Below are 22,934 nucleotides of genomic sequence, written 5' to 3' on the forward strand. Positions count from 1 at the left end.
AGGGTTACAGGTGCAGGGTGAACCATACATTTTGGGGGTTTCTCCACCATTTTGTTTTCTTTCTTCTTGGGGAGTCCACGAGATTCAGTACCTTTGTATCTAGTGATTATTATTGTTATTTTTGCCTGCTGCTGGTTTGTTTTTTAGTAAACTGCCATTTTTTCACTTATATCTTCTTGCATTTGTCTCACCTTATTGGTGAAAGGGGAGTGGTTAAAACTAAAAGGAGAGGTAAGTAATTTTGGAATGTCCACCCCTTAAATAGTCTTAAACCAAGACATCAACGCATTGCAAGATGAAGAAAAATTGGAACAACATATTAGCACCAACCACATGATGCCAGGGTAGACATTTATCTTCCCTAATTATGTTGTGTATTTAGTACTTGAGTTGAATATTTTTATGGTTACATGAGAAAGATGTATGATGTAGAAAAACACTAGCAGAAAACAAAAGCTCACATTTCATTTCAAATTTAATTTGTCAAACAGAAGTTATCTATATACAATGTGTATTGTAATAATTCTTGTAATAGAAAGTCATTCAAATCTAAAATATTAACTGGCTGCATAGCACATTTGACATTATTGCCCATTTCAAGAGGGAAAATTATAAATTTCCAATACATTTTTTCTGATTTGGATTCAAAAGTGTTCAGATATTGAACACGCCTTCTTTAAAACCTATGGACTGAAAAACTTTTCAGACCACAGTTTAGCTGAATATTTCCCATTTCATCACAACAAATCACAATATTGTCAGTTTTATAGAAAAACAAAACCAAAACATGTATCTGAAGCATCCAATAAAAAAGGGGCACTAAATGGAATAAAACAGTTCCCATCACCATTTTTGCATTCTGAACAGCAATTTCATAAAAATATTTTTATTAAAAAGTGTTAGCATATTGACTCTGTGACAAGAAAGACTGAGTATGTAGGGAAAGGAACAAGCAAAAAAAAAATCTCAATTAGTTTGCAATATTTTTCAGTGATTTATTTTATTTTGAAAAAAGGCATTATTACAACTGACCACAAACAGAAGAAATCCTGGCTATTTTACAGTTATGGGTACAGAACTTAAATATTCAAGCTTGTGATGCAAAGTGGCAAGGTGACTGCAGTATACAATGTAAATAAATAGCTTTGAAACGTGAACAAATGTCCTTGAGAATTCTTTACTAAGAAAACAAAAAAAAACCTCCTCCTCATCTCTTCCTGAAACATGATCATGGGTCTGTGTTTAAAATGTCATTTGCAAACATAATTTAAACTGTGTTCACCCTAAAACCAGTTTTATGAGATTCAGTCTGAATGGGGCAGTGTTGAGGTCCCTGTAAAAGTAAACATTTTCAATTTCTTAAAGAGGGGGAAAAACCCCAGAAAACACCTGCCACCAACATTTGCAGCACAGTGCAGCAGAAATTTTAAATACAAAAATATTTTTCTATTGTTGGGATAATAGACCTTGCATCCTGGAAAGAAGTAACAATACTGTGACTAACAATATCCAGTCCATATCTTTCAAGTCACATAAGGCAATTACTGTGTTAGTTTACTGTATATGGCTAAAAGATGGTCCAGAAAATGGCAGTCTTTGTTATGTTTTCCAGCTACTCCATGTATGTTCAGGTGTACTTTTGTGATCTGATGAGTGTTCAAATGGAGATCTGTGTCCTGTAGGAGATCTTGACCCATAAGTAGACCTCTGATCTAATGGTGACCTTGGGCCACTACCAGAAGCTCTGTGGTCTATTTGCCAGTCTGAGTGGTACCTATAATCTCTGGAAGATTTATGATGGATATACTCTGAAGTGGAACGGTGATCTGAATGTATCCTGTGGTCTGAATGGGAACGGTGATTTGAATGAGGTCGACTGTCTTTTAAACTTCCTTCCAGGTTTGACCTATGATCTCTGCTCCTGTGGTCATCCAGCTTTCTACGTTTACCATCACTATAGTATCTGAAAAAAAATTACTTATTACTGAACACATAGTAAGGACTACAATTATGTCAATTCAACAGAACTGCATAAGAGAAATGTCTTTGCAATTTTGCATTACTTAGAAAAGATTCACTGGTGTTTACTACAAGCATAGTGAAAAACTAGGAAAGGAATTTTTAACAGAACAATTTACCTGCTGTCTTGTTTAAAGTGATCCCAGTCTCTGTGGTCTTTTCCATTGCTGAAGGCTGAATGGGACCTTTTTCTCAAGTCATTTTTATTATAAGCATCTTCCTGATGCTTGTCCTTATGATGACCATAGTACTGTGACAAATGTCTATCAGAAGAACTGTCCCTGCTACTGTCATCATGGTTTGCATTCTCCTTCAGTCTTTCAACACCTGTTTAATAAAGCAGAGGTTATAGGGAAGCCACATACAGTAAAAATTCTTTTCATCATCCATTCAAACAGCACTTCTATCTGTCAGATTTAAAGCAATGTGAAAGTGGCATTATAGTTTGACAGAAACAATATCAAAATTATTGAAAAATAAATGCAGTAATGTAAGCAAACCGAGAGAGACCTCAGATGGAAACAGAAGGCAAGCAAGCTAGAAACATAGATATGTAGGATTGAAAAACAAAATTTTTCAACCTTACAAACTGAATGGAGAAAATCAGTGTGGTCTAATTGAGCAGGGAGTACAAACCAGGTGCCCTTAGTAGAGCAATTTGAAACAGAATGGTAGGAAGTTCCTAAGGAGACAGCCCTAGTGAGAACACTAGTTTTAGAGGTACACCTTCTTAATTAAGGGTTTTTAGTGGTTTTCCTAAAATACATTATACCCGTGTCGTGGTTTGACACAGAAAAAGAATCTTGTCGGAAGGAAGAGGTCAATTTGGATATTGACACTTGGGGTGACCAATTGAGAGCGGACACACCTCTGAGAACACAGAGGGGTTAAAAGCAGAATTCCCAGGAGAACTCTCTTTTTGGTTCCGGTCAGGGTGCAGTGCAGGACTCTCCCCTGCCTGGCCCGTGGCTGGGTGGGGGAGGGGACCCATGCGGCCCAACTTGAGGTAGGCCGAAGGGTGGAGGGACTGAACCGGGGTGGCCCCCTGCAGATGGAAGGGTGGAGAAATCTGGGATGTCTGCGTTCCCCCCCCCAGAGTCTCTCTCTCTCTCTCAAGAAAGAGACAGCGGCGGTTTGTCAGCAGTATGCCACGGGGAAGGAGAAGAGTGGGAAGGCCACAAGGCCGCAAGGTGCCCAGACGTGGGGACCAGAGAATCCGGGCAGAGAGCCAGCCAGGGAGTCGGGACGTTTAACCCTTCCGTGAGAAATGAAAGCTTTGTGAAATTTTACTCCTCCTTGGTTTGAAAGAGAGGAAGAGAGACAGCCTGGACCTGGGATGGTAGGGAAAGAAGATTGGGGGGAAGATGATGGAGTGGCTTTTGGCTGGACTTTTTCTTGTTAGCCATAGACTGAACCGATTTTCTCCTCCAAGAGAGACTGCATTTTAGGAGGATGCTGGTGAGCCAAGAGACCTGCTTCAGCAGCTGAGAAAAGACAGGAGTGGAGCAAACAGAGAAAAGTTGGGGAGGTTTGTGGTGGTGCCCCCTGTCTTCAGAGAAGAAGAAAAGAAGATCTCTGTTCCTGAGACCCTTGGCCCCAGGGGAGGAAGAAAATGGGGGGGGACTGTGGCCCCAAAAAAACGAAAAAGCTGAACTGTTGTTTTTTCCCCTCTTGGCAGAGCATCCTTGAAAGGAAAAATCCTAAAAGCAGTCTGTCCATCCATGCATTGGTGGTGAGAGCACTGTGCATGGAAAGGAGAGGGTCACACTGGCAGATTTTCTTCGGGCAGTGCCATGTGTGACATGGAAACACAAGAAGTGGCATCTGTGTTTCCTGGGGGTCTGTGGTGCAAGGGAGACTCCTCTCTCCCCTGATGGACTCAGTATTGATTATACTGAAGGGTGAATACTCGATTAAGGGTCCAAATGTGTCTCACTGTGGTTTGTTGGAATTGGGGGGGGGGGGGAGGAGGAATGTTTTGGAATGTTTTGAAAGGTTTTCCTTTTGGATTTTGTGTGTGCTTTTCTTTTTTTCTTTTATAGTAGTATAGTAGTAGTAGCTTAATAAAGTTTTTTTCCTTGTTATTAAGCTTGGGCCTGCTTTGCTCTGTTCCTAATCGCATTTCACAGCATTCAATTGAGATGTTGCATTTTCATGGGGGCGCTGGCATTGTGCCATTGTCAAACCATGACACCCATTATTACCATACTATTATTATTATTATATATAAATTTTAAACCCATGATAACATACTCTAGGTTTTATATAAAATGATATAAAAAATAGTCTTACAAGAAGGCCACTGTGGGAGCATAGAAAAACAGCATTATTGTCAATAGCAAAAGACATCCCATAAAACTGATTGCTAACCATAACTTCAGGGAATATCTTTATTATGATATGGTGACATTACAACTGCTACAAACAGGTATAGAGCCTCCAAGAAGTTTACAAGTGTTGAGTTGGCCTCTCTCCCTTATCAAAACTAAATACAAAAAAGTGTGGGTTTTTTAAAATTAATTTACTTACTTTAAGATAATGGCCAAATAACTTGCTACTAAAATCTCTAAGTGCCAAATTCAGTCCATGCTCATTTGAATTTCATCAGCAAACTATTGAAGTTATGCTGTCAGCCTATCCCTATGATATCCATCAGTATGGGAGTTCTAGGAGACAGTTTTAAATTTAGTTCATTTTACATACCATCATTTAAGTTATCCAGCACAATAATATGCTCCAGATTTCTTACCTGGATTTCTAATTACATGTGTATTCATGTTGTTGCTAATATTCTGGTCGCTGTGCTGCTAAAAGAGACAAGTACAAAAATTGTCATTAATAAATCCCAAAGTTGCATCTGAATTATTCAGAAAATATTCTAAGAAAACAAACTAGTTTACTATGAACAGTAAAATACATTTAAAGTGTATTGAGTGAAAACAATTGATACTTTATTATAACAATTATAAAACTTAGAATATATTTTTGTATATTTAGAGAGTCTGAAAGTATTACCTGAGATTCTTGGCGTTTTTTGATTGCATGTTTATACAGCTTGTGCAGCTTTCTGGCATCAAATTCTGTAAACTTAGAGACAAAAATCCACAAGTTTCTGAGGAAAAAGAAAGAGAGGTTATAATTCTTCCATGTGTTAGTTTTTATTGTGTCATACAACAACATGGACTTAAATGAAATTATTTTAACAGTACTTCAGTAAACTGAATTAACTGTAAAGTCTGTTACACAGAATATTGTCTAGCTGCACAGCAAACATTACTTAGCTGTATTTAAAACTTTTCAGAAATTAATTACTTTAATAATTTGCCATTTTGTAATATTTATCACAATGACTGAAAAATGCAAACTGCATGAAAAATAGTATTAATGGCAGTTTTGTTAATAGAATGATTTGGCAATTACACAAAAATGTAGTTTTCAATCTAGTGCAATTCTTCTGAAAGATTATTTGAAATATGTCAGAAAACTGGAGTATTTACTACTCAGTAAAGATTCTTCTGAACTTTAAATCTCTTGCAGTATAAGAAAGTTGATCTACATGCCCAATTTCCTACAGATATAAGGGATGGGATTTTTCCCGTGAAATTCTAAAGCCTGGTCAAAGCTTTTGAAACCAAATGAGAAATCTGAAAGAGGATAAAAGCAGCATGCCAAAATCTTTCATCCTAATCTATGCTATGAAAGAAGAAAGCAAAACAAAGCAACACTTTTGGTGTCAAGAAGCCAAAACCTTAAAGACAAGATTTGCTTCTATCATTGCAGACACCAGATCTAAAGTCTAGAATTCTTTTAGCAAAGTTTACAGGTGGAATGCTTAAAAGACTACAGAATAGTACTGTTCTAATTAGGTTTTAGTTCAGAAACATCTCAAGTGTGTAGGCTCAAGAAGCATCTATCTGCTCTTTTACTGTGATGATTTAAATACTATAGTTTTGGCCTAGAGGTTTGCAAAACTAGGCAAAACATGCAAATGGTGTGCCCAGTGACATCTGTATAAGAAATATAGAATGAATACCTTTACTAAATTCTATGTCTTATTAAAGATAGATAAAACACATATTTTAATAATCTATGCACGGTACTGTAGCATTACTATGAATTAATATTATAGTAGCTCTACTATACTCATTCTTCACTGAAAGGGTAGTCAGGCATTGAAACAGGCTGCTCAGGAAAGTGGTGGAATCACCATCCTTGGAACTGTTAAAAAAATGTATGGATGTGTCACTTGGAGACATGGTTTAGTGGTGAACACAGTGAGAGTGCTGTGTTAACAGTTGGACTCGATCTTAGAGATCTTTTCCAACCTTAGTAATTCTATGAGTTTATGATCCTACTATGAATTTCCATTTAAAGAAACATAACATTTACCAAAGTGTCTTTAAGACATAGATATTGTTTTTGTATTTCAGTTCACCCCAATATTTTAAAATAAAGCAAGTACAAACAGCTGAAATATTCTGTTAACAGTCTGCAAGAAAATGAAACACTTGACTGAGTTTCTTATATGGAAGTGCAACCATATTTGCAATAATAAAGGATTAAAGTGCACATTATGATAAAACTAAATCTAACTACATTAATAACTTAACAAAATATAGCAAGTTTATAAACCAACATTTTTCTCAATTTTTCCAAAGTTATCACCTCACAGATGCATAAGAACACTTAAAACTCTTATTTCATTTTGAAATACATTTCTGAGTATGTTATGATAAATGTTTTTTATCAAGTCAGTTAATATGATTTAAGTTTAGAGTATATTTTTAAAAAGAATAAAGGATTCTGCAACTCAAAATCATTCAAAGTTCAACATACACATTTATAATGGCCTATTTTTAGCATGAATAAAAACCAAAACCAAATGTCAATGTTGAAAAAGGCAGATTCTTTAATGATAAAAACTCTTTTCCACTAAATATGAAATATACTCTAAACACAGTTATTTTCTCTTTGCATTTGTTTTTAAAAAGTAAGAGGATTCCACCTACTAGACAAAATGCACTGCTATGCAAGTATAAAAAAGTGAAACCACTAAAAGCTGTAACCACTTATAATCTTTTCATAAGTCCTTATTTAATACAGCAGAAAAATAAAATAAATGGAGAATAATAAATGAGAAATAATTAAAAATTATTCTACTTAATATAAGCTATTATGAATTTCCTTTTTTCAAGAAAAATCATGCAGAATAACTTACTTTCTCCACTGTTTAATTTGTTCAGGATTTGTGTACTCCTTTAGACATTCAGTAATGTGGTCCCCAATTTTGATTAGGCACTGCCTAGTATGCTCCAGCTGTTCCCTTTCAGAAAGGCCTTTCTCTGGTCTATCCAATTGTTTCAATGCTGCTTTAACAGGCCTCATTCTTTCTTTGCACTGTAAAATTTTAAAAAAAGGAATACATTAATTAAAAAAATAAGAATATTAAAATCATAAAACATGACTCACCCTTACACAGGCAAAGACAGTACTGTTGTATGCCAAATGAAAATCAAGTCTTTGCTAGCAGCTCATAGTTTTACCATAAGATTTCATTTGAAAAAGTAGCTTTTTAAATCCAGTTGAAAATATACTCCTATATGAAATTATTAAATTGTATGTAACACATATTAAAGATTTAAGAAAGCACTAAATTAATATAAAAGATTTTCTGAGGGAAAGGAATTACTAAGTTTTACAATAATGGGTTTAACTTTCAGCACAAGTATGTAGGACAAGAGTTACTTTACTTTTTAGAGCCTTGAAAGCTATACAAACTCAGTGCCAAGATTAGGTATGAGAATGTTTAATATATTTTAAGTAGATACTTTCTGCAACAATTAAACTTGGCATTCAACAGAGGATCAGCATTCCTTCTCTGCACAACTTTTAAGCCTGAGTTCTATGCAGATACTAGGATAAAGCTAGTTTAGGTGTGCCTAAATTAGTAACAGTGATGACAACACGTACTCATAGATATATTTCATATGTATATGCTTGAATTTTCACACTAATTTAAACATGTTAATAGTAAATACAGATAAACCAGTTAGCATGTTTTAAATTATAAACCTTTGCTTGGAAATACCATTCAATCACAATGGCAAGGTAGATGAAATGCAAATTTTTACCTGCCACAAGATAGACAAGAAGTCAAATGAGTAAGACTCAACAACCCACAGCAGTAATTTCCATTTGAAAAGATAAACATGCTAATTAGACTGTACCTGATCATGGCATAATGATAAATATACCTTCCAGAACAGAGGGCCTGGACAAAACAATATTCTATATGCAAACCCAATCTATAATTACTCCCACTAAGGAAGGAAGACAAGCCTATAGATCCAGAATCAAAAATATGAGGGATTTTGGAGAACATCACAATCACTGTGTCAACATCTAGGGGCAACTCAAAAATCAGTGAAGCTGTTTCATTACCAGATCATGCCATTAAGTAATTAAGCAGATACATTACCTATTGCAATAACCACAGCTTAAGCAACTTTTAAAAAGACAATTTACAAAGTACACTGTTTAAGTGTAGACGTGAACAGAGAAGTGCAATTGTACATGAGAACTGTGTGATTTTTCAGTCACCTAGCCACTCACAAGATATCCTGGAAATTATTGATGAATCACTTATAACATCATTTAGATTAAAAAAAATGCAAAACAACAACCCCCACATAGGTAAACTAGTCAGTACCATAGTGATGAGAAAACAAGATCATTTGCTTCTTACAGCCAGCACTACAGTAGACCCAGTAAACCTGTCTAGCAGTAGCAGACAACTGTTGAAAGCAGAATGATGGAACTTTTATAGCAGAAAAGTAGTTGCTCGAAGTAAATTCTTAGCATCCTTCCAAAGTCCCCAATCAACCTATAAAATGTTTTTTACATACCTCCCTTTTGTTCTTCCAATATTGTTTCTGTTGTGGACAAAAGTAGTGATATAACTGAAATTCTTTCGGTATCAGAGATATTACTCCAGCAAGATATTTCTAAGGACTTTAGGATTTGTTCCTTCCTCTGTCTAATGCAGGCAGTCTGTAATACTTCAAGAGCAACTTTCTATTGCTAGCTTACAAAGAACAAAGGGGTATTTGATAAGATCAAGTCAGAGACTACAGCAGCTGCATTAAAATTCATTCATTTCTGTTCTTTAAGAAGCAGTATCCATGAATTACTCTTGAGGATGTATCTTCACAGTCTGTATTTTAAAACTATACAGCACACACAACTAGACAAATACTCTTCACTATACTGCATAAATGCAATAAAATAAAACTGCTAACCTGAAAACAAAACTGAAATTAGTATAGTGTCGATAAGCCTTCAATGATCTAAGATTTTACTGGCAATAGACATCTGTATTATAACACCTAATAGCAGAACCAAAAACATCAGAAATTGTGCTCATTTAGTATATCAAGTGTAAACACTAAGTTATCAACAAGGGGCTTACCACACTGAATGTCCTCTGATCCAGTTCTTCAGATTCTTCTGATATTGGAAGTGTTTCACTAGTTGCAGTAATATGAACTGGAATATCCAACAATGAAACTTTTTTATTTTTTTCTTTATTTTCAGATTTGAGTTCATTTGCCTAAGAACAAAACATGAAAATTCATCTGATAAGCAAACCTTATTTTTGGGCTGAAATTATACTGTAATTAGGCAATCACTGCAAAAGATTTCAATGAAATTACTGATCCAAAATATCTTTTCAACTCAAAATCATTCACAAAAACCTGGTGGCCTTTTCTAGTGCTATATAAGAAAAAATAAACCTAGTTACCTTTTCTTCCTTTACTTCTTTCTCTTTCTGTGTGGATTCTTTTAGTTTGTTTTCTCTCTTTTCTTTAATATTTTTAAACTCTTTCTTATCCTCTTTTTCTTTTTTCTCTCTTTTTAAATGCCTCTTATTTTCTTTTTCTCTTGTCTCTCTTTTTTCCACAGCTTCCATCTTTATACCAGTATCTGGTTCAGGCTTTTCTTCATTTTCTTCTGCTTTTACTTTTTTATGTGGACATTTCACTGAAACAATCTCATCCTGAAATACACAAGCATATATATCACATCAAATGGAGTTTCTAACTATACAAGTCTTGCAACCATCAGATTAAAATGTACTTTTTTCTGTGTGTGATTTCTTTAGACTTAGGTTTAACATCTATCAAATGGAGCTGGATGCAGTTTCAAAACAAGATGAGGATTACTCACTCATTTCCCTAAAGTGACACAAAACAAGTATTGATTGGGCAGGGGTAATGGCCATGTGTGAGAGACTAAATCCATTTAACTTTTGTATTACCAAAGAAATCTGTTCCTGTAAAAAGTAGTTATGATGAAAGCTAAAAGCAATAAGGAAGTAGGCCTCACAAGACTGAGCTGATTTTTCAGGGCATGGTGATGATAAAAGACTTTTGTTCTGGTAATTTTATTCCAGTAACTTTTGTGTGACCCTGAATTAAACAGTCACAGTCACAGGAGAAGGGAACAGAGTTCCAACTTTTTATTTTTCAGAGATGTTTTGAAGAATCTAGTGTTTTTTAAGCTACCTTCAAAGTCACAAAATTAGGTGCAACGTGGCTCCTAAACCTAATCTGTTGGATTTTTTTTATTTCTTCTCTCTAGTGGTTTCTGCTGTGTGATAAATAAATGAGCTAACAAAAACAGAGTCCTAAAGAAACACATCAGAAGTAATAAAAACATAAGAAAGTTGAGTAGCCTATTAGAACAATATCTATTGAATAATAGTCAAACTTAACATCAACAAGTCCATGGGCCCTGATGGGATGCATCCACATGAGCTAAAGGAATTGGCAGACATCACTGCTAGATCACTCGCAATCATCTTTGAAGGAGGACCCAGGGAACTACAGGCCACTCAGCTTCACCTCAATCCCTGGAAAAGTGATGGAGCACCTCATACAGGAGGCCATGTCTATCCCCATGGATGATGAGAAAGTGATTAAGAGCAGTCAGCATGGATTCACCAAAGGGAAATCATGTTTGCCCAACCTGATCACCTTCTACAATGGGATAACTGGCTGGATAGATGAGAGGAGGGGATATTGCCCACCTGGACTTCAGAAAGGTTTTCAACAGTCTTCCTGTGACATCCTCTATCATAGTGGACAGTGAGGCAGATTGAGCACATGGCTGAAAGGCAGGTCTCAGAGTGTTGTGGTCAGTTGCAGTCTAGTTGGAGGCCTGACAGTAGTGGTGTCCCCTAAGATTCAATGCTGGGCTCAGTATTGTTTAACTTGTTCATCAATGACTTAGATGAAGTGGTAGATGTCTCCTTAGCAAGTTCACTGATGATACAAAGCTCGGAGGAGTGGCTGATACCTCAGAGGGCTGTGCAGCCCTTCAGAAGGACCTCAACAGGTTGGAGAGATGGGCAGGGAGGAATCTTCTGAAATTCAACAAGGGCAAATGCAGGCTCCTGCATCTGGGTAAGAATAACCTCAGGTACCAGTACAGGCTGGGAGTGACCTGCTGGAAAGCAGCTCTGCAGAGAAGGACCTGGGGGACATGGTGGACAACAAGCTGTCCATGAGCCAGCAGTGCCCTTGTGGCCAAGAAGGCAAATGGTATCCTGGGGTGCATTAGAAAGAGCATTGCCAGCAGGTCAAGGGAGGTGATCTTGCCCCTCTATTCAGCCCTAGTGAGGTGCATCTAAAGTGCTGTGTCCAGTTCTGAACTCAGTATGAGAGAAACATGGAACTACTGAAGGGAATCCAGCAGAAGGCTACAAAGATTATTAGGGGACTGGAGCATCGCACTTAGGAAAAAAAACTGAGGGAGCTGGGTCTCTTCAGCCTGGAGGGGAGAGATCTGAGAGGGGACCATATCAGTATCCCCTTATCTGAAGGGAGGGTGTCAGAGGATGGAGCCAGGCTCTTCTCGGTGGTGCCAAGCAATAGGACAAGAGGCAATGAGCAGAAACTGAAACACAGGAAGTTCCACCTGAACATGAGGAAGAACTTTACTGTACAGGTGACTGAGCACTGGAACAGATTATCCAGAGAGGGTGTGGAGTCTCCTTCTCCAGAGATATTCAAGAACTATCTGGACACAATCCCAAGTAACATACTCTAGGGGACCTGGCTTGAACAGGGAGGTTGGACTAGATGACCTCCAGTGGTCCCTTCCAACCTGACCCATTCTGTGATAATGAAAGCCCTGACATACACAGAAGCATTCACTTGCATGTCTCAAAACACTGTTTATTTATGCTGTACTTTCTAGACAATCTTGGTTTTTTTTCCTGAGCCTGAACAAAAGTTGCTACCAGAAGAATCATAATCAGTAGTAAAAATGGATTAGTCGGAAGCATTAGTTTTATATTTAGATTTCTAAATAAAATTGCATTTCAAGAAGATAAAACGCTCAAGTCTTTATATGAATGATGTTTACCTCATTATACTCATCATCATCAGATTTTTCTGAGGGTGGTGATGAGTCACTTTTTATTTCTTCTTTAATTTTTGCAGCCTTTGTTGCTCTATTCTTCTTACTTCTTGCTTTCTTCCTCTTTGAATTGCCCTGAATGTAAATTAGCACCTTTATTATGTCAACTGACAAGTGTCTGCATCACAGTTGCAGAAAAAGATTTTGGGTTTTATGTTAAATAAAGCATTTAATTTATTTATTGCCACTAATGACCACCACTTTTCTCAGGATTGGAGACCAAGCCTAATGCAACAGTAAAGAATATTTACAAATAAGGGAGAAAAAAACAATATTAAACTTGCAATACATTCCTTGAGTTAGTCTCATATAATACAGTTACCAATACAGAGAAAAATGACACAAAGAAGAGTGGAACTAAAAATAAAACAAGTATCTGCTGACATTCCCATAGATATACTATGTTATCTTGCTACTGAATATTAAGCTTAACTTACTGCACCAGTAAGTCTTTGCACTTCTTTTCTTGCAAGGTCTTTATTCAGTAATTTAATGAGGTAATCTGCACGGGTCTGCAACTGCTTTGCCTGTGGTTTCTTATCTGGGTCATCAGGTAAAATCTGAGGAGAGCAATGGTAGCATCAACTACAAGTACACATTATCAGATTAGGAAGCTGCTAGTGTGGAGCACTGGGAACAGAAAAAGCTGAATAAAAAAAAAAAATAAGTAAAAACCCAATCCACTCCAAATATACCTTACCAATATGCAGGCAGCCTCAAGGCTCAAGGAATTAACAACTTAAACATTTTATTGTTCCTCAAACACACAACTAATGTAGTCTTGAAAATATTCTCACAAAATTTACAGTCAACTCAAGAAACTAGCCTCAGATTTCTGTTTCCACTCTCATAGTTCATCTAAAAAATTCAGAGCTCCTGTACCACTGTCATCCACAGATCTCCTAGTTCTGCTGTGTGCTTCTCAACACATTAAGTCATTACCACAGGATATGCAGAAGACAAAAAAAAAAAAAAAGACTGGAGAGTGGTTTCATAAAACAAGCAATTAATGGAAGGCAGGGGCAGGATATCATTAAACAGATTTATATACAACCCTGGCTCCTGAAATCTCAAAGCTACAGGTTGGCAGTACCATTGTGTTTGCTTCACTCCAGTATTTCCCTAAGTGTTTCTCACTACTTCTAAGCAGCCATTACACTACTAATATGACAAATACAGTAATTCTCATGTTGCAAATGAAAGTCACTTTCAAGCAAAGAAAACAGTGATAGGGAAACCAAACCAAAATCCCCAAACCAATTTCCCTCCAAAAGATCAAGAATAAAATTACAGAATTCATAGAATTATTTGGGTTGGAAAAGACCTCTGACTGAGCTCATGAAGTCTAACCTTTAACCAGTCATCACCTTGTCAACTAGACCATGGCAATAAGTGCTACATCCAGTTGTTTCTTGAACACATCGGTGGATGGTGACTCCAACACCTCCCTGGGCAGTCCATTCCAATGTTTAACAACCCTTTCCATTAAATTTCTCCTGATGTCCAACTATAATCTCCCCTGGCACAGCTTGAGGCCACATCCTCTTGTCCTGTCACAAGTTGCCTGGGAAAAGAGGCTGACCCTCACCACGTTACAACCTCCTTTCAGGTAGAGAGTGATAACATCTGCCCTGAGCCTCTTTTTCTCCAGGTTAAACAACCCCAGTTCCCTCAGCCGCTCCTCATATGACTTACTCTTTAGACCCTTCAGCAGCTCCATTGCCCTTCTCTGGACTCGCTCCAGCACTTCAATGTCTGTCTTGAAGTGAGTGGCCCAAAACTGAACACAGGATTCGAGGTATGGCCTCACCAGTGTCAAGTACAGGGGGAAAATTACTGCCCTGGTTCTGCTTCCCACACTATTTCTGACACAAGCCAGGATGTCATTGGCCTTCTTGGCCACCTGGGCACACACTGGCTGACATTCAGACAGCTGTCAACCAACAGCCCCAGGACCTTTTCTGCTGGGCAGCTTTCCAGCCACTCTTCCCCAAGCCTGTAGCACTGCAGGGGGTTGTTGTGATCAAAGTGCAGGACCCAGCACTTGGCCTTGTTGAACTGGATACCATTGGTCTTGGGGCATTGATCCAGACTGTTCAAATCCCTCTGCAGAGCCTTCTTACCCTCCAGCAGATTAACACTTCCACCCAATTTAGTGTAATCTGTAAATTTACTGAGGGTGCCCTCAATCCCCTCATCCAGATCATCCATAAAGATATTAAACAGGACTGGGTCCAATACTGATCCTTGGGCACGGCCATCCAGCCAGTTCTTAACCCATCAAGGACTGCACCTATCCAAGCTATAGGTTGACAGCTTTTCCAGGAGAATGTTGTGGAAGACAGTATCAAAGACTTTGCTAAGTCCAAGCAGACACATCCACAGCCTTTTCCTTATCCACTAGGCAGCTCGCCTTGTCATAAAAGTAGATCAGGCAGGTTATGCAGGACCTACATTTCCTAAACCCATGGTGGCTGGGCCTGATTCCTTGGTTGTCCAGCATGTGCCATGTGATCACACTCAAGATTATCTACTCCATAACCTTGCTGGATACCGAGGTCAGGCTTACAGGCCTGTACTTCCTCGGATGCTCCTTCCAGCCTTTCTTGTAAATGGGCATCACATTGGTCAACCTCCAGTCATCTGGAACCTCCTTAGTTAGCCAGAACTGATGACAAATGATGTAGAGCATCTTACTGAGCTCTTCTGCCAACTCCCTCTGTACTCTTGGATGAATCCCATCTGGCCCCATAGACTTGTGAGTGTCTAAGTGGCTCAGCAGCTCACTACCTCCTCCTGGATTACAGGGGGGCTATTCTGCTCCTTATCCTTGTCTATCAGCTCAGGGGGTTAGCTGTTCTGAGGATAACTGGTCTTACTGTAATACTGAGGTAAAGAAGGCATTAAATACCTTTGCCTTTTCCTCATCCTTGGTGACAATGTTTTCCCCTGCATCCAATAAGGAATGGAGATTCTCCCTGGCCCTCCATTTGTTGTTAATGTATTTGTAAAACCATTTTTTTATTATCTTTCACAGCAGTGGCCAGGTTGAATTCTAGCTGAGCTTTCACCTTTTTAATTTTCTCTCTACATGACCTAACAACATCCTTGTACTCTTCCTGATTTGCCTGCTTCTTCTTCCAAAAGTCTGGAATCAATTCAAATTAACACAACCAGAGCATTTAAACTAGGGAAGCAAAAGATGGAAGAGAGAATTCAAGTGATAGAGACACAAAGAAATCCAGAAACATAGCAGACTCTAAGAAGGTATACTTCAACTGAATACACAAAATCTTAAAATCTAATAATTTACCAAAAGGATACAAAGAAGTACAACTGACCTAACTTCTGGGCAATTTCAGTTATCATAAAATAAACTCTTTCAGTAACTGTTCTTATTAACATTATTACCTAAACAAAAAAAACTCCTTGATGAAATTTTGCAGATGACATACCTTCTGTGTCAAACTGAGATCAGGATCCATTTTTATCATTTCCCAGCTGCCATAGCCATATTCGTAGATACCTATTAACAGATTGGAATCATCTTCCTTACCCCAATCTATATCAAAATGAGCTGCCTTGGTGTGACATGGGATGATATATCTAGTAGAAATAAATTAGAAACATAAATAAGCAAACTTCTCAAACTTAGTAAGGGATAGAAGAATATGCCACATATCACTGAGATCTTGGTATATTTAGTAAGTAATCCACATAACTATCAGTCTTTCTTACAATTTCTATAAAGTATTTATTCAAATCAGTACTAAAACATGTTTTAAAGGAGATCAAGATTAAGATATAAAAACCAGTCATCTATCTGTAACCATGGACTGAGTCAGAACTGGCTAACCATGAAGATAAGCTTAGAATATTACTCAAGTGTAACTGCTAACTGAATAAGCAGATAATCTAGGGAATATGATACACAAAGTAGTAAGCTAAAAAGTTCATAGGTCTAAACAACTACTAACAATTACCATCTGCTCCATTTTGACAAATATTGCATTCTCTCCGGCAGAGGTGACACAAAGCAGTTCCTCAACAAATCTGATTTCTAGCCTGGAATAATTAAGAATAACTGAACCCAGTCCCCAATGAATACAGTTCAGAAGCCAAAGCAAATACTGGCTTCTAAGGAGAGGGAAGAAAGAATAAAGAAAGAATGTGGAGCAGATTTCTGCTGCCAGTTCTTAGAGGTAATGGAGTGGCATGGATGTCCCAGTGTACTCATTCTGGATTGCTTAAATATATTCATAAAAGCCTTGAATAACTTTCTACATTATGGGTTCCTTTAGGAAAAAAAAAATACCTTTTCCTTTCTTCTGGATCTGTAGGAATGGATTTGTGCAATGGTGCCAACTCTTCTTCATGAGAAATAACTAACTTTGCATTCACCTGCACTCCTGATATTCGGAATGTTGGGCCTTTAACTTTCCCAAATCTACCTCCTTAAAATAAAGGAACAAATTATTAAAATATTTAGCTTTTATGTGTATCTTATAGACAAACATAGAGAAAAAAGAAAGTGTGATGCTATAGTAGCAGACATTAAATTATAGGAAATGAATTTTTCTTAACCAAATGCTTTAATTGAACTCCAGAACCTCAAGGTCTTCCAGTTAATAGTAGTAAAATAATTTTAAATTTCACAGTAAAGCAAAACCATATTGCATTCTACTATGACAACTCACTCAGGGAAAGGGGAAAGAAAAACAAAACCAAAAAGTCTTCTTACTAAAATCCTTTTTTCTAAATCACCTAGCATGCTAACATTTTGTTAATGTTTTCCCCTAACACAATTGTTTTGTTATAATCAGAGTGCAAGAATTGTTCATATCTTTGACACTTTTTATTCCTCTTCCCCACCCCCAAACACACTTTACCTGCTCTTTCTTGGCCAAAGGAATTGTCCTTTAACGCCTTAATGCATCCATTATGTACAAGTTCTCCCAGACGTCTAAGGTCTATCTCAGATTTATCAACTAGCTCAGCATCTCTAGCTATAGCATCTAACCTGGAAGAAAACAAATATGTTTTTACAGTTCTAAAAGTTTAGTATTATGAATGACTCCTTCAGATTTTGAAACTAGAAAAGTGATCCTGTAAGTTATCATTCATCCAAACTTGCTGCGTAAAATTTTAATGCATGTTGTTAAAAGCAGCTAAAGAAAAGAATACAGAAACTATAAAAAAGGGTATTTCACATAAAGGACTATACAACAGGAAATATAAAGGATCCTATTGATGCAGTTTTGAGTTGCATTTCAACACATTCTTTTAAATAGAAAAGGAACTATTATTAAGTCTATGGTTTTATTCACTTATCAAACAAAAAAAACTGAATGATTCACTAATGCAGAATTAACAGAATAGTAGGTTAAGTATAAAGAAAAAGCAAGCAGTCTTGCAAAATGTAAAGATTTATCAAACTGGCTGTCTACATACATACCATATATGATGAAAGGAAAAAATAATTTAAATTCATGTCATAGTACAGGCAAAAGATTAGGCACACTATTTCCTCTTTAACCTAAGGTTTCTTGGTGTACTGTTTAATTTTAATGGAAACAAGGTACCAAGTTGCTATACAAATATAAGCAAATTAGTTTACCTTTCAAGTGGGCCACCAAATTTCTTGTAACTCTTTATAAACCTAATAACAGAAAATAATTTTGTAGTTAAAAAAATGTATGTTTAACTACATTGGTTTTAAAAACATATGTGTAAAGTCTTAGTACAAGGCTATGTGGACAATAAAAAGAAAATAAGAACTAGAAAGACTAGGATGGATTACTAAATGAAGACAACCCACATTTAAAAACAGTTTTATTTGTTTTAATAAATTATATAAATAAAACAACAGAAGATACAATTTCTTTCAAAAGTTACTTTACTAATTAGTTTCACATGACAAAGAATTCAGCAATGTGATGTGTCTAATCATAAAAATCAAATGTGGATTTATAGTAAATTGAGAATTCAGATATTATGTTAGGTTTCTCATAATAAAGAGAAGCGAGCTGCAATTTTAAGGTGATTTTAAGACTTAGGAAAACATTGCATGAAAGATAAAGGAATGCAAGCACAAGAATACCCCTGACAAAAGCAGCAAACAATTATATATTAGATAAAATGAAAAGGAAACAAGGCTCTTAAAAGTTATTTATATAATCAAAAATATTTTATAAGCTGTACAGTATTTTAGAGAAAAATAAATACTTAAATTACAGAAGCAAAGTAGCATTTCACAAAATAAAATAAAGCAAAACAATTTCTACTCCTTTTCCCAAAGAAGTATTTTTAGAATCAAATATTGTGGGACCAGCTGCACAGATTCACTCATGTACTGGGTTTTGCTGAGATAAAGTTAATTTTGTTCAGAGTACCATATCTGCTAGTATGTTTTGGATTTGTGACCAAAGCATTGTTGATAACATGCTAATGTTTCAGCTCTTGCTTAACAGTGTTTTCACAGCATCAAGGCCTTTGCTGCTTCTCATACCACCACCAGTGAGTAGGCTGGGGGTGCACAACAAGTGGAGAAGGGACACAGCTGGGACAGCTGATCCCAACTGACCAAAGGGTTATTCCAGACCATATGGTGTCATGCTCGGCAATAAAAACTGTGTAGAAGGAGGGAGAGGGGATGTTTGGTGTTATGGTATCTGTCTTCCCAAGTAACAGCTACACATGGTGAAGCCCTGCTTTCCAGGAAATGAGTAAATGCTTGTTAGTGGGAAGTGATAAATGAATTCCTTGTTTTGCTTTCTTTTGCATGTGGCTTTTGCTTTCCCCATTAAACCGTCTTTATCTCAACCTACAAGTTTTCTCATTTTTAGCCTTCTGATTCTCTCCCCAGTCCTTCTGGAGGAGACTGAGCAAGCAGCTGTGTGGTGCTTAGCTGCCTACTGAGGTTAAACCACAACAACGTATCAAAACAATTTTTTTTGTTTAGTTTTAAAATGCATCATATAACATTAACACAAATACAATGGCAAGAAATTTTAAAAAAACAAAACTCGTTGAACCATTTTTTAGAACATTTTTTGAACTCAAGTTATTCCTCACCAAAATAGGTTCAAATTCTGCACATAACAGTTCCTTACGTCAGCACCCCAAACTACTCAGGAGTAAAGCCTTAAATGCCTAGAATAAAAAATGTAAACTAAATAAATGAAAAAAAAAAGACTAGTTTCCATATTTTCAAACTCTAAAATAACAAAAAAAAAGTTTTGTCCCTTTAAACATGCATGTCCCCCCACATCTTACCGCCTAATCTCTGCATCACTAAATCCTTTAATATTTTCTCGAGGAATAGTTCGCGGTCTTCCACGTTTTTTTGGTCGTTTTCTTTCTGAGACTGAGTCACTATCAGATCCAGAATATCTTCTCCTCCTACTGTGTTTCCCTTCACTTCCATTAAAGCTGATCTGGAATTTCAGATTAAGTAGTTCAAAGCTACATGAATAAATATTTTATTAATATGTTATCTAGACTGTCAAAAATGGGGGGGGTGGGGAGGGTGGGGTGTGTGTGTGAGTGCACACATGAAAACCACCCAACCCAAAAGTACAAGCCAAAACAACTGCAATAGAAAACCCAAATAATAATAACAACAAAATCAGTCAGTCAAAACCCAGAGATACCTGTTTTGCACAGTTTCTCATCCTTGGCAACATATATATTTCTTCAAGTTCTTTTTGTCTTTCTTCCTCTTCTATTCGTCGCCGCTGGACTTCTGGAATGATTTCTTCCCAGTTTCTTAAATTTTGTTCTGGTTCCAACTCAATGTCATCTTCATCCATATTTGAAAAGTTAGCCACCTTAGATATTGGAAGATAAGTATTTTCACCAAATCAATACATCCTTTACTTATACAAAGAGACAGTAATTAATATATTAGGAAAACTTAGTTCAGAATTACACACTTTATTTGCATATACACAAAATGTACACATATAAAATGCTTCATGAAGGACTGTCTCTAATGAAAATATTTTCAGAAATGAAACACACACACTGCATACAACATGGCTGAATATAAAGATAAGAATATTTTTCTTTTTTTACAAGTTGAGAACTATAAAACCATGATAAAATGCATACCCGATGGCTGTGATTGTGGCTTAAATTCCTTCAAAACAGAGAGCAAGTCTAACTATATGTCAGAGTTAATATGAAAGTATAATAATGTCAAACTAACTAAACATTAATAAACTGTAGAAATCACAGTATATTGCAAATGAATGATGAGCATAAAATTTATTTACTACTCTACTGATCTAAAGAAGTCCAGCCCTGATTTAAACAAAACCAAACAAAATCACACCAAACCTAAACAACAAAAAGACACACAAAAACAAAGAAAAAAGGCCCCAACCAACAAAAATACCTCACCATCCACAATTGGACTCACTCAATATTTTAAGTATTATCCAGTTAATCATATCTGGCATTTATATTTGTATGGGGGCTGAAAGAAGTTTCTAAAAGTCATCAGCTAAGAAATCCAAATTTCATTCTTTGTTTTCAGAAGTACTACAGGTGCTTAACAGCACAAAGCATTAAATTAAAAACAGATCTCCCCAGTATGCTAACAATTAAATCAAGGACTAATGTATTTGCAAATATCTTTCTTATTTTGTTAGCAAAATATATAATGTATTTTACATTCTTGCACTGGAAGTAATTACCCTGTTGCATTGGTTTTGCATGGCCTGGGTTTTTTTGGGGAGGAGGGGGCCACAGAGGTGGCTTCTGTGAGAAGCTGCTGGAAGCTTCCACCATGTCCAGCAGAGCCAATCCCTGCTGGCTCTGAAGATGGACATGCAGTTGGCCAAAGCTGGGCCAATTAGAGAGGTCGGTAACACCTCTGTGATAACATATTTAAGAAGAAAATCTAAACAAAGGGCACACAGTTTTTCCGTCTAGTCAGAGAAGAGGAGGAGGTGAGAACATGTGAGGGAAAACAACATGGTGACACCAAAGTCAGTGGAGAAGGAGAGGGAGGAGGTGCTCCAGGCGCCAAAGCTGAGATCCCTCTGCAGGCTGTGGTGAAGACCATGGTGAAGCAGATTGTTTCCCTGCAGCCCATGGGTCCATGGGGGATACAGAGATCCACCTGCAGCCCATGGGGGAGGTGCCCATGCTGGAGTGGGTGGATGCCTGGAGGAGGCTGTGATCCAGTGGAAGACCTGGTGGAGAGAGAGGGCCCTTGCTTCCAGGCTGGAGCAGCCTGTCCTTGGAGGACTGCACCTTGTGGAAGAGTGACCCACATCATGGCAGTTTTGGGAGGACTGTCTGCCTGTGGGGGGAATTAACATTGCAGCAAGTGTGGTAGGACTGCTGCTCGTGAGAGTGGACCCATGCCAGAGAAGTTCACAGAGAATTGTCTCCCAAGGGAGGGACCCCATGGTCTCACAGGGAAGGACTCCTCTCCCAGAGTAGTGGAAGAAAATTTCAGGTCATGAACTGACCAAACCCCCCATGCCCTGTCTCCCTGCGCTGTCAATGGAAAGGAGGGAGGTGCTGAGGGGAAAAAGGTGTTTTAAGGGCTTATTTTACATCTCATTATCCTCTTCTGATTCCGTTAGCAATAAATTCGCTTTACAACCTTAAGTTGAGCATGTTTTGCCCTTGAAGTGTTTTCTCCTGGTCCTTATCTCAACTCATGAACAATTTGTTAATTTTTTTTCTCTCCTCTACCAAGCTGTGGCAAGGAAAAGTGAGTGAGCAACTCTTGCGGGTGCCTGGCATTGGGCCAGCGTCAAACCATGACACCTGTATGGGTTAGACATTGCATGCCAAAGAGCTAACTTAGTGTTTCACACATTTCACAGAATCACAGAATATGCTGAGTTAGAAGGAACCCACAGGGACCAAAGTCCAACTCCTGGCTCTGCACAGGACACCCCCAAGAGTCACACCATGTGCCTGAGGGCATTGTCCAAACACTTGAACTCAGACAGGCTTGGTGCTGTGACCACTTCCCTGGGGAGTCTGTTCCAGTGCCCAACCACACCCCGGGCAAACAACCTTTTTCTTATACCCAACCTAAACCTCCTCTGACTTAGTTCCATGCTGTTTCCTCAAGTCCTGTCACTGGTCACCAGGGAGAAGAGATCAGTGCCTGCCCCTCCATGTCCCTTCGTGAGGATGTTCGTAAAGACTGCAATGGGGTGTCCCCTCAGTCTCCTCTTCTCCAGGCTGAACAAGCCAAGCAACCTCAGCTGCTCCTCATAAGGCTTCCCCTCAAGGCCCTTCATCATCCTTGTGGCCCTCCTTTGGATGCTCTCTAATAGCTTAATGTCTTTGTTATATTGTGGCACCCAAAATTGCATACAATACTCAAGGTGAGGCCACAGCAGTGCAGAACAGAGTGGGAAAATCACCTCCCTTGCCAGGCTGGCAATGCTGGGCCTGATTCC

At 37.6% G+C, this 22,934-nt stretch overlaps 1 protein-coding gene across 3 annotated transcripts in view; it reads right to left on the minus strand.

Moving 5' to 3' along the window:
* Nucleotides 1-457: 457 nt before the first annotated feature.
* The window catches only part of LOC146762980 (ATP-dependent chromatin remodeler CHD1-like), a 110,889-nt gene continuing 88,412 nt past the window's right edge, over nucleotides 458-22,934 (minus strand). Inside the window, exons 23-37 of one of the 3 annotated variants that reach the window (XM_085571297.1) lie at nucleotides 20,154-20,330; nucleotides 19,777-19,937; nucleotides 18,119-18,160; nucleotides 17,391-17,521; nucleotides 16,817-16,955; nucleotides 15,957-16,107; nucleotides 12,939-13,061; nucleotides 12,448-12,576; nucleotides 9,821-10,075; nucleotides 9,488-9,628; nucleotides 7,238-7,416; nucleotides 5,035-5,131; nucleotides 4,769-4,823; nucleotides 2,139-2,346; nucleotides 458-1,963 (exon numbers count right to left, since the gene is read on the minus strand). In XM_085571297.1, the coding sequence (XP_085427423.1) occupies nucleotides 1,600-1,963; nucleotides 2,139-2,346; nucleotides 4,769-4,823; nucleotides 5,035-5,131; nucleotides 7,238-7,416; nucleotides 9,488-9,628; nucleotides 9,821-10,075; nucleotides 12,448-12,576; nucleotides 12,939-13,061; nucleotides 15,957-16,107; nucleotides 16,817-16,955; nucleotides 17,391-17,521; nucleotides 18,119-18,160; nucleotides 19,777-19,937; nucleotides 20,154-20,330 (2,352 nt within the window). In that variant the 3' untranslated portion in view covers nucleotides 458-1,599. Of the gene's footprint in view, nucleotides 1,964-2,138; nucleotides 2,347-4,768; nucleotides 4,827-5,034; nucleotides 5,132-7,237; nucleotides 7,417-9,487; nucleotides 9,629-9,820; nucleotides 10,076-12,447; nucleotides 12,577-12,938; nucleotides 13,062-15,956; nucleotides 16,108-16,816; nucleotides 16,956-17,390; nucleotides 17,522-18,118; nucleotides 18,161-19,776; nucleotides 19,938-20,153; nucleotides 20,331-22,934 lie in introns of all 3 variants that reach the window. The other 2 variants (XM_085571296.1, XM_085571298.1) reach the window with 2 other exon arrangements.

The sequence above is a fragment of the Lonchura striata genome, chromosome W (assembly GCF_050655825.1).
Source record: "Lonchura striata isolate lonStrDom1 chromosome W, ASM5065582v1, whole genome shotgun sequence".
NCBI lineage: Eukaryota > Metazoa > Chordata > Aves > Passeriformes > Estrildidae > Lonchura > Lonchura striata.